Source organism: Vigna umbellata, chromosome 6 (assembly GCF_029865625.1).
Source record: "Vigna umbellata cultivar VRB3 chromosome 6, Vumbellata_1.0, whole genome shotgun sequence".
In the NCBI taxonomy this organism is placed as follows: domain Eukaryota; kingdom Viridiplantae; phylum Streptophyta; class Magnoliopsida; order Fabales; family Fabaceae; genus Vigna; species Vigna umbellata.
The window spans coordinates 12538590-12557614 of record NC_142170.1 but is presented as its reverse complement, the minus strand read 5'-3'; the positions used below and the strand labels follow the sequence as shown (position 1 = coordinate 12557614).

The 19025-nt window shown below is 28.0% G+C and overlaps 2 protein-coding genes across 2 annotated transcripts; one reads left to right on the top strand and one right to left on the bottom strand.

The window, feature by feature from the left end:
- Positions 1 to 909: 909 nt before the first annotated feature.
- On the top strand, positions 910 to 3807 carry LOC148196809 (uncharacterized). Its single transcript, XM_088093131.1, has 3 exons — positions 910 to 1112; positions 1354 to 1491; positions 3258 to 3807. Exons 1-3 carry the CDS (start codon positions 1101 to 1103, stop codon positions 3657 to 3659), a joined length of 552 nt encoding a protein of 183 aa, XP_087949257.1. The 5' UTR covers positions 910 to 1100; the 3' UTR covers positions 3660 to 3807.
- A 5083-nt stretch (positions 3808 to 8890) lies between these two features.
- On the bottom strand, positions 8891 to 12041 carry LOC124841221 (putative E3 ubiquitin-protein ligase XBAT31). Its single transcript, XM_088093130.1, has 8 exons — positions 11620 to 12041; positions 11475 to 11534; positions 11302 to 11373; positions 11097 to 11218; positions 10864 to 11004; positions 10664 to 10771; positions 10072 to 10327; positions 8891 to 9665 (listed from the first exon to the last, which is right to left on the bottom strand). The coding sequence occupies exons 1-8, from the start codon at positions 11797 to 11799 to the stop codon at positions 9270 to 9272; spliced, it is 1335 nt and encodes a 444-aa protein (XP_087949256.1). The 5' UTR covers positions 11800 to 12041; the 3' UTR covers positions 8891 to 9269.
- Between the last annotated feature and the right edge of the window lie 6984 nt (positions 12042 to 19025).

The window sequence follows — 19025 nt, the reverse complement described above, 5'->3', positions numbered from 1 at the left end:
AACAATGAAAAGTTGGTCACTTTTTTATATTGTGGGGTTAAAAGAAGAAAATGTGGAATTAGAAGAAATAGTTTAAACACAATGGGGCTTGGGCTTGGGTTTGAATTTAAGTGACCATGGAAAAAGGCGAAGGAGAACGGGAATGTCAGGTGTTTTATGGGAGGTTCAGGACGGAAAAAGGGAGGTGCATAAAGAAAGAGAGGAAGTGAGCCAGAAAAATGTTACAGGGCCGAATAAACAATACTATATATATTTTCCTATTTACACTCCTCTGAGCTTGATGTTTTTGAATTACCAAATATATCCTTTTATATGAAGAAAGTACGAGCCTAAAGCGTAGATAGAGAGCCATGTCCAGCAGCTTTGGAGTGTTTGTACCGAATGTATAGTCCAAAATTGTGCAGACAAGATGCATTGTTTTGTGAAACATTTGCCGGGGTATGAGCCTGAGCGAGGCTTTTTAGAAAGTGACTCTGTTCCCTTTTTTAGATGCTTGTGATTGTCTTTTAACATAACTCAAAAGAAATTGCATCACTTTTCACCCTTTTCATAGGATCCCTGCTCACCTCACTGTGCATCCATCATTCATAATTCCAAGAACTCAACTTTTCTCATCTTATGCTCATAACATAATGCATTACTACCAACACTTCTCATCATCAATAATTCACATTACCATGTATTTATACTTTAGCTTATATAAAAACTCATACATTAATCAGAGATTACATGCAGATTAATTTCTCATTTGTGGGTTTTTAAATAAATACAGAGCAATGATTATTTGCACAAGTAGTTTTTATTTAATCTCTGTTAGTGTAACCAGTAACGACACAATGATTCTGTTCTCTTTATAAGTCAACAGAGCTGTAGAAAAAGCTGATGAGAATAGCCCTTGGCAAAGCGCTCTCAGTCAATGGTTATGTCACTCTTTTTGACCCCATTATTGCTCTAATTACACTTGGATTTTCCCTACACTGGTATATTCATAGTCATTGTCAATAATTCGCAGTTTCTATGCTTAGCAAATAACAACAAGAACTGAACGACTATCGAACATCTTAGGAGGCCTTGTGCATGCTAAACAAAAACTCGAAAACATGGCTCAACAGGTACTTTTTTTACTGCACCATGCATGTTCGGTTTTGGAATTTTCTCACGAATTCTCCTTGGGATTGATCATGTTGTTTCTTCTGAGCTTTCAGTGGTGGGTCTGCGATGATTTCTGATTTGATGAATACGTAGTTGTTTTTTTGTGACTCGTTTGTTCTGCTGTCTGTCTGGTGTATATATACTACCATGTGAAGTTGGTGATTTGTCTGAACAGTTTTGTTGCAACTGATTTGATTTTAGGATGAAGGGTGGCCACTGGGTTTACTACAGCCAGTGAATGCAAGGACTCGGACAACGACAGGATCAGTTTCATTCAACACCTTACTCACTGCCTCTCCATCTTCTTCTACAGATTCTTCATCTGATTTAGACACTCAGGTCAGTCAAACATTATGGTAACTTTTTTTTTCTGTTCTTGTATTATTACATTTTATAATTTATGTTAAAATGTGTTATTGGTTATTGTGATTAATAGAATAAAATAGTTGAAAATGAGAATGAATAAGAAAATTGTGGATAAATAATTTATTTATCAAATATCCAGTGAGCATGTGACTAGCTGACTCCACTACAATAACACAATATACTTTGATTTTTGTCTTTCTTGTGCATGCTTCTTGGATTCTTCAGGTAAATTGGTCCTTCTTTTTAGAAAGCTACAACTTCGAATAACCTCGAAGGGGATAATTTTTTTGTTACATAGAAAGCTCCTTAAACTTCTGTGCCCAAACTGCTCAAAGTTTAACTTCGAGGAATCGTGTTTAGTTTAGAATTCAATTTTAAAGTGAAAATTAAATATTCTCTCAATTTCCCTCTCTTTATTCTTTGTAAACGTTCGTTAATGTTACCGAGTTAACTAATTTTAATAATAATCATCATAAAATTTAATATTTGAAATTATTAACGATTAATTAATAACGTGTAATTGTGTAGATGCTCATGTTCATCAAAATTAAATTTGGTTTAATTCTCCCTTATTTAGTGACACGAATTCGTATATCACTTAGCTTCGGATTTAATGCATTCTTGAATACTATAAGAAAATATTAAATGAAGAGAAGAAAGAAAAAAAAACCCAAAGCTCTTATATATGTTTTCTATTACTGTATCAAAATAAACATCAGTGAACTAAATTTCAACAACTACGAAAGTTAGTTCTGTTGCATGTAATAATGGATAGCTACTATATTTGGTATAACTCTTCAAGTATAAGTAAGAGTTTAAATTAGATATAAATGCAGGAATGACTACGTATAAATATGTCATTTTCCCACTCACATATTTGTATCCTTTTTATTCATTCTTGTTTTAAATCATTAAAACACAATTCATATATCAAATATTATAATGTTTGTTAGAATATTTACCTTATGATTATACTGTGTCTAGAGTTATATGTTTATATTAACTTTTTTTTTCTTCAGTTTTATAATTTATTTTTAAATATATATTTGATATTTTTACTCTTTTTTTTTATAACTATTTCACAATTTATCTGATTATTATTTGACACTAAAAGAAATAAAAAGTGTATCTTCTGACATTAAACTTACACTCTGACCTATCATCTCTACCTATAATTAGTATGCGTTGATCTAACTTATTAAAAAACTAATAATTTTTTAATTTTTAAAACAAAAAAAATGTTTTTCTTCTAAATTGAGTTTAGCTAAACGTGTACGAAATTTAAAGTAATAGAAGGAAATTATTATTAGTTGATGCAACTGAGTTTTTTTTGTTCTTACTCCAAATGGGATTGGTTGTCATCATAGTATTGACTTCTTAACATATATTATGAGTCGAATATTTTCAGATTTTAATTGAACCATTTTTTAGTTGAAAAACTAGGTTATGTATATAACATTGGAACAGCTATAAAAAGTATGATTCTTATGCATGCCGTTTGTTTCATTATCGGCAACCATATCTTACATTACATATCTCTTGAAATTGGACTATAATTGAAATGCCTTTTTAGGTGGCATTAGGTGGCCAGTCTTGTTCTTAGATCAATACGCAGCTACATTAATTAAATTTACCTATGATGTTAGATGAAGATCAAACTCATATAATAACTTAGCAATGATGTGAAGGGCTACGTTAAGTTTGGAACATTGTAACATGTGTGTTTGTCTTTGATTCAGTCGACAGGGTCTTTTTTTCGTGACCAAAGTACGACACTTGGGAGCCTAATGGGTGTCTCTAGCATTGTGGAACTGTCAAGAAGATCTCTGAGAGAATCCAAAACAGAATTCTTCAAGAGCAAAAAGAAGTTAAAGTTTTGGTCATGCTTTTTCTGTTTGGGTTCAAGGAGTACAGATTATGAAGGTGAGAAGGAGAAAAATAATGCTCCATCTCTGGCTCAGTTTCTTGCAGTGGAAAGAAGAGTTGCTAATGAAAATAAAAGGAACCAAAGCCTTCATTTTGAGCTTGCATTGGCAGAAACCAATATTGCAGAACGAAATTCACTGTTCATCAATGGCACCATTGCTCCCCCTCACTCCATAAGTCCAGATAGAAAAAACCCAGAAAATAAATCACGCTAACAACAAAGGGTTTGGTTCACTCCCAGAGTTATTTTCATGCATGTGTGGACAAGTTGCCTTTTTCTAACTCCTACTTTCACCACTTTTATGATGTCTTTCGATGTTACATTTGTTTCAAAGTGAACGTTAAATGTAAGTGAAATATGTATCTAAAGTAGTTGTTGGAAGTCCACATCGACTAGAGATAAGGCCAAATTATAATATATAAGTGAGGTGCAAACCTCACCCTACAAGCTGGTTTTGTGGGGTTGAGTTAGGCTTAAACCCACTTTCTAATAGTAGTCTGATTTAGATTTTATATTAAAATTGTTATTTGTTAAAAAGTGGGCAATCGATTTTGTAATGATAAAATAAGTATGGCCTTAATCTATATATGTTTCAACTTTTAATGGAATAGAGTTTTCTTCCGCAAAATATACATGAGAAAAGATGATGATAGAAATTTATTAGTGTGTGTTAAAAATTAGGTTGTGAAAAGGTTAATTAATATTAGATAGTCTTTACAAATCAACTTAGGAATAAAGTAATTTCAACTTATAGATTATTTCTTTTATGTGTTTGAGGTACAAGTTTAGAATATTTAAAGAATAAAACTATGAATGAAGCATTTTTGCTTTCTTTTTTTCATTCCTTTGATGTCTGAGTGTACAGATAGAGAAGACAGAGATGACGTAGTGGTAGAGTTATCCTTTGGGTAAAGCTGTCAAATTACCATATTAAACTTTCTCCTTCCTTCAAAATTTACACTCCCTTCTCTACCTCCTACGTGAGTTAACAATGCACTTTTTGCTTAAAAATAATTAAAATTCATAAAATGGATTGCAATTTTCTTTTAAAACTTTGAGGATTTTTAAATCAATATAAAAGAAACTTACTAATATTGTTTACATTTAAAGTTTTATAAGTTTAAATTATTAAATATTTATTGCCATTTTAATAGTTAATTATTAAAATAAATGCTTAGAATAGATTGATAGTGTTTTTTTATCTTATTATTGTAATCTTTTCAATTTTGTTTCAATGTTTTGGATTATATAATAATATTGTTGTAGAATTTGTTTTGTATGAGATTTGATGAATCTAATATTAAAGATCCCTTGTCTTTAAGAATTGCAAACTGAGATGTTTAAAGAGTGTGTCCTTTTGTTAAATTCTATTTGTGTTTTTTTATGTGTTTGGTCTTGAAATTGTCTACAGATAATTACTTTGTTTTAAAATTTAACTTTATCATAAAAGAATTTTAATTAATTAAAGATGTTTACAATAGGTTAAAATATTTATTTCTATTTATAGAGAATATTTTAATTAATTACACGCTTATTTTAATTGATTAACATATTTTAAAATCATGATTAAAATAGTTTGAAAAAAAAAATTAGAATCTGAATCTTTTGATTAAAGGATTGAAATCCTCGTCTCAATCTATTTTGGGTAATAATTCCTTTAGAATGTGTTTTTTTTAATATAGATCTGAGGGAGAATAAATAGATAGATTTAAAGATAAAATTTGAGTTATTTTTTTAAAAGAGATTTGGTGATAAAAGTGAGTAGATTTGGAGTAAAATTTGTTAAAGGTTTTGAATTATTTGATATTCAGGTAATAGATAAAAATATAAAATTTATTAAATAATAAATAAAAATTATTAAATTACGCTTAATGAGTAATATAAAATCATTTTTGAGTGAAAATTATTTTTTAAGGAAAACTTTTATTCGATAAGCTTTAAAAAAAGAATTAATAATAGTAATAAATATTTCTATGACTAATACATCTCGTCTCTTGTAACCGTGAATCCACAAAAACCATCATTGTACAAATTTAATATTTTTCTTCAATAATTAAACTCCTTTAATCAATGAGGTGAAGTCCTCGTATTTGATCCCTTAAGTATTCTAGAAGAAGAATAGAAATAAAGTTATATATAAATATATCTAAACGAAGGTGTTGTGACATAATATATATAATGCGTGTACGTAATGAGAGATTAGTAGTTTGTGGGTACGTGTCATGTGAATATACAGCCACTTGGATTAGATCCAAACACATTCTTAATTATTTTTCATTTTCATAACTCACATGTCATGCTCAATATCAACCATTCCCCCAAGATATTTCTTTCTGTCGGCACACACTCTTTCTTTCTCCTACAATTTTTTTTTCTATTTAAATATTAATTAATACCTTTTCTTTTCTAACTTTTAAAAAATTCCTCTATATCATATTAATTTACTTTTATGAAAAAATAAAAAATTTATCAATTTAAATAAAAACGTAAGGAATATATTACATCCTATACTTTTTTTTAACTGTGGTATCAAAATATAACATCTTATTGTGCCAGATGTGTTTAATATTATGATACCATTCGTCCAACATAATAGCGAATATAAATATAAAATATAGTTTATCAATTCTATCAACAAATAACTTACGAGTCTTTTTCTTACGATCATATATGACTTAGAAAGAAACACAATGTATATGTGGAACATTGATTTTATCAATTAGAAACAATAATAATATATATAATAATAATTAGGCAAACCACTTATCTCAACGTATCACGTGTTATCCGAAGTTGAACAAAAGAAAGTTGAATGACGTTTATGTTTAGATTTAATTTTTCATAATTTAACCCAACCTATGTATGGTTGAGTTAACCGACCAGTCTAAAAATAAAAATATTAAAAAATATAATAAATTTAAAACAGTATAAACGTATATATAAAATCATATAAAAAATAAATAAATCACTAACATAAACCTTAAATTTTCAACAAAATTAAGTAAATTAATTTAAAATCTCTTTTATTATAATTGTTTGACTTTTAAAAACTCTGTTTAAATTTATTAAATTCTATTGTTTTTCATTTTTATAAAATTATATAAAATGTTGTCGTTACAGCTAAATATAAAAAAATCATGACCAAACAACATTGAAAAATGATTTTAATAAATGACACTCAATAAAGTTTTATACTCATCTCACATCTATTATTTTATATTTCATTATTTCTTTCTATTTATAAATCAAAATCTTAGTTTTTTAATGACTATATTATTTTTAAAAGTGAGTTCTCAAATGCTTGATGAGGTGTTAAAAGATTATTTTTCTTTATAAAAATAAAACAATAATTGATAAACGGGGTTAATATTATTAAATTTGAGAAATATAAATTTAATTTAATTTAATTTAATTTAGTTATTGTCTCATTTTACTGCTTAATCTGTGTATTATTTTTGAATTAAATTGTTAACTTTTGGAAAATAAGCAATCATATACATTGTCTAATAAATAAAAGGAAATACAAGTGTGATAATCATATACATTTACTTTTTCTTAAAGTTTAATTATTATTTTTATAAACTTTTTATGGATTTTTAATCTTGTGGCTATATAACCACCAATGTGTACATTCCATGCGTCTTTCTATTTTTCTAATCCTCTTACTACATAACAACTTAAGTTTTATCAATGTGATTAAGCATTTAATTTAAATACTTATACTTTTTTCATAAGTTTAATGTAAATCAATAAATAGTCATAGTTTATATAGATAAATAAATATTTTAACAATGTAAATATGACTTCCATATGTTAAAACAAAATAATTTCATTCAGGTTAATAAATAAATTTTAACTAGCATAAATCAAAAGTAGCTTTATTAGTTTCTAAAAAAAATTATATTTAATATTAGTTAAGAAATAATATTAACATATATATTTGTAACTACTGTGATAAAAAATAACTAGAACTAACACAAAATGAAAATAATTTCAAGTAATATTAATGAAAAAAATTGTATTTAACATAGAACAAAAAATACCATTAAAATTAACTAAAAAGAGAGTAAACTAATGTTGTTAAAGAAGTTTTTGAAGGTAACAGTGAAAAAAAAGTTATCACAAACGATTTATATATATATATAACAATTGCCAACATAAATAAAAAGAACTATGTCACAAATGACATTTCAATTTTAATTTTAATTTTAACTAGAGTTAAGTTGACACTGTTTAACCAATGCTAAGTTGAAAAGACAACATAGAAAGAAAAAAAACACAGATAAATTTAAAAGAAAATATATAACAAAAAATTTCAAATTCACATTTTTTATGTAAAATTTCAGATTATATAATTTTAAAGGATCAAGTTTCTGTTAAATTCATAACTCTTTTTCTTTAATTTAATATCAACAATATATTTTATCATTACTTATTCCAATTTTTATATAAAAAAATTTAGCCTATAAAAATAACATGATATTTTCAAATGTCTTGACCCTGACAATAAATTTAGTTAGACAATATTATAATTTTAGTATTCATTTCTCAAGCAATTAATATGAAGTCATATTTGATTGTGAATCTCATGGATGGGTTCAAAAATGATAGTAGACTCATGGTCCGTGTTCAAACCTCTAAACCCCACTCATAATATATTCTAAGATCAATCATGTAGTTGACCAAGACTCTCAACTCATTATAAACCCAAATTTAAGCTAAAAGTTAAATACTATTCGTATAGTCAAATTCAATCCACAATAAACCTAAAATTAACTAACAAACTCAAGATATCGCCGTTTGAATTAATAAAAAAATAAAAACAAGTATTCAAATTCCTTTACTATTTACAACAGTACAATAAATAAAATTTTATCTCAAAAAATAATTTAATCCATTAGCTCTAATTTTACTCTCTTTCTGATAAATAATATTATTGGATGATTATTCAAACTTTGTAGAAGCATAATTGATTATAAGACATCACTTATAAGTTGTTTTGTTTGTGGGGGCTATTGGGTCTGGAAGGACAGGTCAAACACGTTCGCTTCTGCAACGCAGCATATAGAGAAATGACGCATACCCATGCATTGGTACTCAACTTTCCTTCTTTGTTTTTTGGCTATGTCTCTTTCTGTTTTCAGTTTTTGGTGTGAAAAAGTTCCAACAAACCCGGTTGGTGTACGTGGTGGCCACCCCAAATTATTTGACCAATCACAACCCTTCACTTCTCACCCTCTCTCGTTGCATCAGTCGCATATCACCATACCAGACTGCAACACTTGTATTTTTACACACAAATTATCATCCTCCTAATCAAGTGCACTAACGAACCTATTCACCTAGGAGACATCATCACGTGACAACCAACATAAGACTCTGTCTTTCTCTTTTGTATCTTATTGCTTATATCATATCGGTACAAAGAAATAAACCAGACGCAAATAAGCAATACATTTTCCATCATATTATTCATCTTACTGGGATGCGCGTATAATAGAATAAAATAAAATTATTCACGATGCCCAAAATCATCGATCCAGGTGATGCTTCTTCATTCTCAAGTAATAATAATGGTAATAATAATAATAATAATAATAATAATAATAATACAAGAACACGACATACCCTTCTCCTGTTCCCAACGACAACACTTGGTACCTACCGCCAACTTCGCTTCATTTCAACTCACTTTGCTTATTTCCCAAAATTACATAATATTCCTTTACTTTTTAACTTTGATTTTTGCCTTGCCGGTTAAGCACCTATGTAGTTACGGTATCTTGCCAATGTGAGATTCATTTGTTACCACAAGCAATTGCCGTCACTGTTTATCGACCCACTCGGCAGCGATCCTTCCAGAGCTGCGGCTACCCAACTTCCCGAATGAACTTACACCGGATAACCCCTTGAAGCTGCTGCTACCACTGTCATTCACGTTTCTGAATTTCTTTGATGTCTTGCTCATCTTGGAACAGTTTGTGTCGACATTGTCTAGATCAGTTTCGTCATGGTATTCTGTTTTCACGACCACGAGTCTTGTTATGGTGCTTCGACAGAATGGACATACTGGTGGAGTGAGACAGGCTGTGGCAGGGTTGGGCTTGTTGTGGCAACACAGGGCTAGTGTGCATTGTGCACACATCTGGTGGCCACAGCTCTGAACTTCGATTGTGCATGCCTGCTCAAAGCAGATGCAACATAATTCCGACTCACTAACCTGCAAAATATCCCATGATCAGTGGATAGATATATATATATATCACACATCATGGAGACAAGTCTTTATCTAGACAGAATAATCATCCTTTATAAAAAGTGTAATACAGTTTGCTTACATCTCAATAATTTAATTCAAAATCCTTTTTACTATTTGGTTATCAGTGAGTTCTGCTAGAATCAAGGAATTTATGCAGTATGGGACACGTTAAAAATGATCAAAATGTGATTTTCTTTTCTTTTTAATGAACACCAGAGATCTTTGAATGTTGCATCATTTTTAAATTATGCAATGAGCGCTCACGTTTAATGTAAAAATGAAGTCTTATTAACTATATTCCCATGCTCTGATTTGATTGAATTACGGAACAAAGTTGGTGTTGGATATGCAGAGGTTGAGAAATTACCTCAGACACATCATCAGTTACCCCATCAGAATGTGATGGAGATGGAAGAGAGTAAGCGCTCCCTTTCAATATGTTTTTCTCCCTTTCTCTGTTTGCATCCATCAAGGCTTGTTCCAATAAAGCTTTAGCTTCAGGATTAAGCTCACTGATGAACTTCAATGGAGACGGCCAGACAAGAGGTTCTGCAGATGTAGGATTCAGCAATGATGCACAGGCTCCATGTTTGTGTTTCAGAGCAACCATATATGGTATCCGTCTGCATTAACACGCCAACTACGCATTCTGAGAGTATATAATGAGGAAAAGATGCAGGGTAAAACTTAAATGAATCTACCTATAAACGACCTAATCGTTAAATGAGGTAAGTTGCTCATAAAGTGAAGAAAGTTACGATAGGAAAATGCCAGATGAATACAGTAAAGGGCCCATCAGAGCAAATCAACGATTTTCCTAAAGAACATAAAAATTGACACTGCGAAGACAAACAATCCAAAACCCAATAACCTCCCAAAAGTTAGAATTAAACACGTCTAGCTATATCACTCTAAGTCTAAAATCCGGTAAGAATTTGAGCTGAGAAACTGCACTATACCCAGATGCATCGCGATGAAGACGATCTGCACCCCATGCCAACAATTCACGAATGCAATCAAGAGATCCCCCTCTAGCTGCTAGATGAAGCGGAGTACTCCCGGGACAGCTGAAAATAGCAATTGATTACTTACTTCGCGAAACAGAACAGAAAAACACAACAGATTCAATCATTCGAACCACTCTTTGATGGATCATTACCCATATCCACCGGTTGAAGCACAAACAAGAGCTCCACTGTCCAACAGAATATGTACACATTCGGACCGTCTCTGACGAGCCGCCAAGTGCAATGGCGTTGCACCCTTTCCATCTCTAATATTCACAAACCGTGCAAACCCCCTGCAACGAATTCAAAAACACTAAATACCTTAAACAACACATAAGAAAAACACCATACATCGAAATCAATAGTTAAACAGAAAAGGGCAAACCAAGAAGCAGCCACTGGACTAGATTGAGCAGCGGAAAGAATAGCCTTAAGGCAAGAAGAATGACCGTAGTATGCGGCATAGTGTAAGCAGGTTCTCCCGGAAATGGTATCAAACATTAACACCTGAAAATCGCACGATTCAGTTTCCAAATTCATTAATTCATTCATGTCATCAAAGGATAAGATCAATGAAATCGAAACATTACATTAGCTCCGGCTTGAAGAAGCTTCTCGACACACGCGATGTTCCCGTGCATTGCTGCCAACATAAGCGGAGTCTGAAGCATTCACGACAGACGATGAAGGGTAAGCAAAGATAGCATTTTTTTAAAAAAAAAATAAAAATGGGAAAGCATAGATAAAGAGCAGAAGGCAGTACCTGTTTGTGGCGATTCAAAACATCTGGGTTGAGAGATCCATCCAAAAGCCTAGAGAGAATCTGGAAGGAAGAGAAGAGAATCGTAAAGAAGAGAAGTTGCGTGAAGAGAACGCGGGAGAGAGTGAGAGAGGAAAAGGGAAGGAACCTCGATCTGGGCATTGGCTGCGGCAATATGAAGCGGAGAGTGGCGATCGTAGAGAGTGGTTTGGTGGAAGAGAGAGGGGTCGGCCTCTAAGAGTGTGGTGACAATTTGGAGGTCACCCTGTTGCACGGCGGTGAAGAGGCCGTGGTCATGGTTGGGTGTGCAACTAAGGGTCTGACCCATGGGAGAGAGAGAGGTGAAGAATGGTTCACTCCACCTCTTGTGGGTTCGGGTGCGCCACCTTGTGTGGTGGCTTAAGGTGCTATAAATAAATGAAGAAGCTTGATTCACATTGAAGGTGTATGGTGTAAGTAACTGTGTTTTGTTATGGAAGAAGACAGTGGCAAAGGTTTTGGAGATAGAGAGAGAGAAGGGTAGCTGACCGTGTCAGTGATTAGCAGTTACTGAGAATGACTTGGGACAGCAGTCAGATTTAGCTAGCTAACTTAGCTACCCAGATAAATCTAATGGTATGAAATGAAATAATAATAAAAATAATAATAATGATATATTACATTCATTGCATGATATTTTTTACATTACATTCATTAGAACACAGGGTCCCCACCTTCACTTTCTTTTCAAACACTATCACTGTTTACTCATTTTATCTACTGCTTATCCTTTTTCTTTAAGGAAAAATGGTGTAATCATGGTGATGTAACAAATGATGAACCCCTTTTTTTATTTATCCATCTATTTATTCTAATTATGATTCCTTTTTAGTACTATATTTTAAGTACGCTTTGTAAAGTTAGATTTTGTATTTTTTTTTGTTCCACGTATTTTATCATTCTTATCATATGCTTCATTATTTTCTTGGTATGGTAAAACAAATGAACATTGTAATTAACAAATACCTACTTTTGAAATTTTTAAGCATTTTTATTAAATGAAAACATATTTTTTATTTTCTTTATTTTCAATTAAATGTGACATTTTACAATCTCGTTTTTTGAAAAGGCGAGTGAGGAAAAGGAAAATAAAATAAGAAAGTAAATAAAGTAGAACGAATTTAAAGCTATTTGAGAAAGATGGAAAAAGAAACACTTGTTTTTTTTTTTTTTGACGTTTTTAAAATAATACTAGAACTAAAATTAATTGCGGTGGTTTTGAAAAGCTTATTTCGAACCACCGAACAAAGATTGTCACAACAATTATGGCACGCGTCTACCATGTTCAAGTTTAACAAGTATATAGAAAAAAGAACGTGACTTTTACACCTTTTTTATTTTCTCTCCTTCAATTTAAATTTATTCAACCAAGCAATCATATTTTTCAATTTTTTAAGTTATATATTAACTTTGGTGAGATTTTTTTCACAAAATAATTAAATCTTTACTCAAAATAAATCAAATCATGTATCACCTAAATCACCGAGAAGTTGATTTGGAATAGCGTAATTTAAATTTATGAATTTTTATGTTAAATAAATTATAAAAAAGTTCAATGCTACTATTTTAAACTAATAAAATTACGCGTTATATTTAATTTTAATTATAAATAAAATATACTTAGTATGACTTGTATGTAGTCAAAATTAAGATTAATCTCAACAATTTTAATATATATACATATAAGGTGTGCCCATTACATTTTAATATTGAATTTAAGAGGACATTTTATTGATAAGTCGAGGCGTATCTTGGTGATAAAATGAAATAATTAGAAGCATTGTAATAATATATTCATCTTTAAACATCCCATGATTTAATATTCAAGCGTGTATTTACGTGTTTAAATTATGCATTTAGTCTAGAATGATAAAAATATACCGTGACTGGGTTATATTTATATAAAATCAACGACAGATAATGTTAGTATTTATTATTTATAAATAAGGAATATTTTAATATTTAATAAATGGATAGGGCATATATATCATTTGTGGATATTGGTTATTTACAAAAATATTAAAGTTAAAATTTAATTTATATTTTATTAAGATAAATTTTATTAAAATTTAAATTTAGTTAAAATTTAAATAAAATTTAAATTTAATTTTATTATATTATATTTTATATTATTTTTAATTTTATTTTAAAAATCTATAAATTAATTTTTTAAATATTTGAATATATATATATATATATATATATATATATATATATATATATATATATATATATATATCGGGTTTGCTAACGCGCGTACGCCTGTTTTTCAGTTGCTACATTTTAGCAATGTGTACCAGATTTTAGTAGACAAAAATACCCTTATATATCATGGATTCTAAGTTTTAAGGTTAAGGGTATTTTAATACTTTTCATTCTCAAAACTTTAAAAAAAAAAAAAAAAGAAACCCCCCAAACCCTTACTCACCTCTCTCATTCCTCTCAACCCTTTCTCTTTCATCTTTCTCACTCCAATCTTTTCTCTGTCATCCCTACTGTAGCCCCAATTGAAAAAATCAGAAACACCCTACTGTAGCCCCAATTGAAAAAATCAGAAACACTTGCCGTTAAACAATCTTACAAAAAAATGATTTTATAATGAGTTTTGATCTTATAATTTTTGTCTTATCTAATTTTATCCAATTTTCATAAGCATAAAGGAATTGGTAATTGACCTGGAAAAAAATCAGAAATACTTGTTGTTAAACAATTTCTTACAAAAAATGATTTTATAATAAGTTTTTATTTTATAATTTTTGTCTAAACTAATTTTATCTAATTTTCACAAGCATAATGACATCCGAAAGAATTGGTAATTGGCCTGGAGGGTTTTTTTTTAGAGATGATGATTCAACATATGCAGATGATGATTCAACATATGCAGATGATGAAATTAGAGAAATTAGTGAAGATGGTGAAATTGAAGAGATCTTGAATGAACCTTTGCCTCAAGGTGAATATGTCAATGACTCAACTCTTTAGAAAGACAAATTGTTTAAAGGCAAGTGTTTCTGATTTTTTCAATTAGGACTACAGTAGGGATGACAGAGAAAAGGTTGGAGTGAGAGAGATGAAAGAGAAAGGATCGAGAGGAATGAGAGAGGTGAGTAAGGGTTTGGGGGTTTCTTTTTTTTTTTTTTTTAAGTTTTGAGAATGAAAATTATTAAAATACCCTTAACCTTAAAACATAGAATCCATGCTATATAAGGATATTTTTGTCTACTAAAATCCGATACACATTGCTAAAATGTACCAACTGAAATGTCAGTTTGTAAAACTTGTGATATTTTTTTATTGTAAGTTAGACAGTAAGTAAACGCTATTCGTACTTGATCCCACTTATTATTATATGTATAAATATCTTAAATTGGCCCCTTAATTTTCTATTTTAATTAGGTTCTTATTTTTTAAAATATATTATAATTTGATTATTTTTATTAATACTATGTCAATAGTGTTAACTCATATATCATGTGTCACGTGTCAATTTTAATTTTCTTTAATTTTTTATTTTTTTATTTTCAAAAAATTATCAAAGATCAGAGATAATATAATGTAATAATGACAACGTCAAGTCTTCAAGTGTTACTCTAATACCAAGTAATAAAGAAAATATCAATTTAATTCATATATTTGTTATTCTGATTAATTAAGTTTCAATTTATTTTAAAATGAAACATTTTTGTCCTTATGAGATTAAAATTTTATTTTCTTTTATAATATATAACAGTTATAATGATATTTTTATTAAATAGTTTTAACAATATTAAATTCATTTAAATTTATATTTATATTTTATATGAATTTTATTTAAATTTTGTTTTAAAATTTTAATTGTAGATATTTTATTACATCATACTTTAATATTTAATATTATTTTTCATTCAAATTTACATTTATATTTAAACTTATGTAGATTTATAATTTTATATTTTAAATATTTATATAGATTTTCGCTCAATTATAAATCAATTGTCATATATATATATATATATATATATATATATATATATATATATATATATATATATATATATATATATATAATTTATTTGTTTGGCATACATATAATTTTAATATAAGTATAAATATAAACACAAATAAAATAAAGAGTATGAGTGTTCGTTTATTAAAAGCAAGTGAAAATAAATTTTAAGATTATGTAGATTTATAAATTTATATTTCAATTATTTGTATAGATTTATAAATTTATATACAACTATTTAAAATATAAAAACAATATTAAAGTATGATATAATAAAATATCAATATAAATACATTTAAAATTTTAAAACAAAATTCAAATAAAGTTTAATGTAAAATATAAATTTAAATAAAAATCATTTTGGTAAGAATATTGAATAGAAATATCATGATAACATTTATATGAAAATAAAATTTAATTTATATGAAAATAAAATTTAGTTTTAGTTTAAAAAAATACAATTTTTTTTTACTTTTAGAAAGTTGAGACCGAATTAAATTAAAATAACAAATATAAATTTTTTACCTCACAGTTGACGCCATAGTGATGCGTGACATTATAGTATCATATCATATTGTGTGATCCTTAACTTCTCTTACCTTATGAATATTAGACAAATATTTACTTTCTCTCTAATTTGTTTAAAAAAAAAACCTTATGAATATTAGTAACTTAATCGTTGTGTTGGATTCACAAAAACCTTCGGCAGTTTCAAAACTTATGAAACTTGCAAAAGAGATAGAACACTGAGTCACAAAAATGAAAGTGGAAGGGTAAAATACGTATCTTGAAACAATCTAAGACACCATAAAAAAAGGAGATTTTACACCAAACACACAAAAACCTGAAAACCCCAATTACAAACATGAGATACAGACATCACAAAAAATAAACAACAAATCAGCACTTCATATTTTGTGATCACCAATTTTAGAATTTCCAAATGTATCAACCTTTATTATATAATAGGAGGCTATGGTATTTATAAGTAATAAGTTCTAACCATAATTTTCAACTATTTTTCTTCGGTTTCTATAATTGGCGATGATGTTTTTTTTATTAATTTATACGTACTTCATATATCATAATTGTGTCATAAACTTTAACTTTTTATTCATTTTCATCGTTAATGACGTTCTAGAATGTACTTTTCAAGATTTCCACTAATTATCGGTTTTCCATTTTAATAAATCAATACAACGTGAAAATTCACAATTTCATGAGAAAAAGAAGACATTCACGCGTTCATTTATGTTTAAAATAGCATTCAGAATCAATAAAGAATACATCTTTAAATATAAAGTCCTTTTTTATTAAAGATTTATTGATTATTTTGATATTGACTGAATTCATTTTAGTTTTGATAGACAATCTTATTCAATATGTATACGAATATTATTCAATTTTTAAATTGAATATGAGAATAAAATGAATATGAATCAATTTATACCTGTTTGTTCTATATTCATTCCAAAATTAGTATCGACTTTCGTACTCGTTCTCTTTTAAATTTATTAGATATTCTAAAAATTTGTTAATTTAATTTTGTAATGGTCACCTTCTGAACACCACAAGATTCCTTCCCTTCTTAGTCATTCAATGAACTTGTTATTCTCTTACTAATTAACCTTAATTACCCAATAATTCCATTTCATTAGCGAATCACTCTGATAATATCGTTGTTGCAATTCTCTTTCTAAAACCTTCTCATTATAATAGGAATTGTTTTAGATCTTAGATTTGTTGTGTTCAGAAAAACCCTTCATGAAATAAGTAGTAGTATTAGACATATGCATCGGTAATCGCAAGATTCGATTTCCCCATCCTAAAATCTACAGTTTTCTTATTCCAAATTATTATACACAAATGTACAAAATGCTTCACTCAACACGACCCTTATAAAAAATAAAAGTAAGTACAAAATCTATTATTTTATTAGATTATGCTAAGGAAATAAGTATAATTATCGTTTTCTTTTAAAGAAGACAGTGAACAAAACAAAGAAAATACACCTTTTTTATTGGAAGCGATGTAGGGAAATACATTATTGTTAAATTTTTGCAGCAATATATCTGAATTAAGAAGGGATGAATTCGTTTACAATTATTTTTATGTTTTTTTTAAATTCGTTGGTGTATAAGATTATTTTTAATAAATATTTCAGCTCTTTAAAAATTTAACAAATTATTAAATAAGAACAATAAAAAAACAAACATAAAAATTTAGATTGATTAGTCTTTTATATATAGTTTTTTTCCCAACAAACTGAGTTCAAAAGAAATCTATTAATAACAATTGTCAATATTATTCCATACATTTTAAATCTCTTATTCACAGTTCACAAAGAATTACAGAAAAACAATAATATTATAAGATACTCATAATTGAGACCCTTCCTTTCACCATTCATAAGAATGTTTTTCGTGTCTACAAAAACGAATAATTAACCATATATATATATATAAAAGACACATTTTGTCAGTTTTAATAAATTAGATTATTTCTTTAATCAATTAAAATTTGCATTAGATGATTTCTTTAATTGATTAAAACAAAGATTATTTTTGATGTTGACAGCTTCATCAAACAACCAACATATATTTATAACACATACAATTTAACATAGATTTACAACATATTTATCAAAAGTAAATTATTTTTCAATTATTTCTTTATATATATATATATATATATATATATATATATATATATATATATTAAAATTTATAATTTTTTTAATTACAAATACATACCTATTATACTTTTATTTTTCATTTTAAAAAAACGTTATTCTTTTTTTTTTAATTTTTATTGTAAAGATAATTTAAATTTTTTTTAGTAACATTACCTGAAATTAAATGTTTTAGTATCATTTGTTTTTTTATGTAATCTTTTATAAGTTTATTACTAGTGTTTGTTTAAAAATTATAAATAATTCCAAATTATAAATTATAAATTTTTATTGTTTAAATGTTTTTTTAAACATATAATTAACAAAAATACTAAATTTTAAAATAAATTCATAATATTTTATTCATATATAAAATTGGTAATATAAGATTTGTAAAATTACTTCCACAAAATGATATGATATGTTATTCAATAGACATTTGCTTTAACCAAATTTATTTTGTTCACAGTTATTTAATCATATAGAGCATGTATCTAACATGAAATAACACCACAAAAGTCATACAAATAATGCTGCGAAAACAAACAATAAGAGGAACATGAACACATTCATAGCATTTTAAATCAATCGCAGGGAAATCATCTTTCTTTGACATATCAACTGCTAGTTAATCTTTAGATGTCATGTTTAACTCTGAATTGATAGAAATGGGATAATTGTGTTTGATTAATTAGCTTTTTTTTCTGATCGAATCTTGTTTATCTTAAAATTAATCATAAAATTCGTACAAATTTAAGTTTACATGCTAAACGAGATTTATTGCATTAACATAAGACGACATATAAGTTATTTGTGTTGTTATAGATATTTAAGTTCCTCCTCCACTTTGATTTTAGAT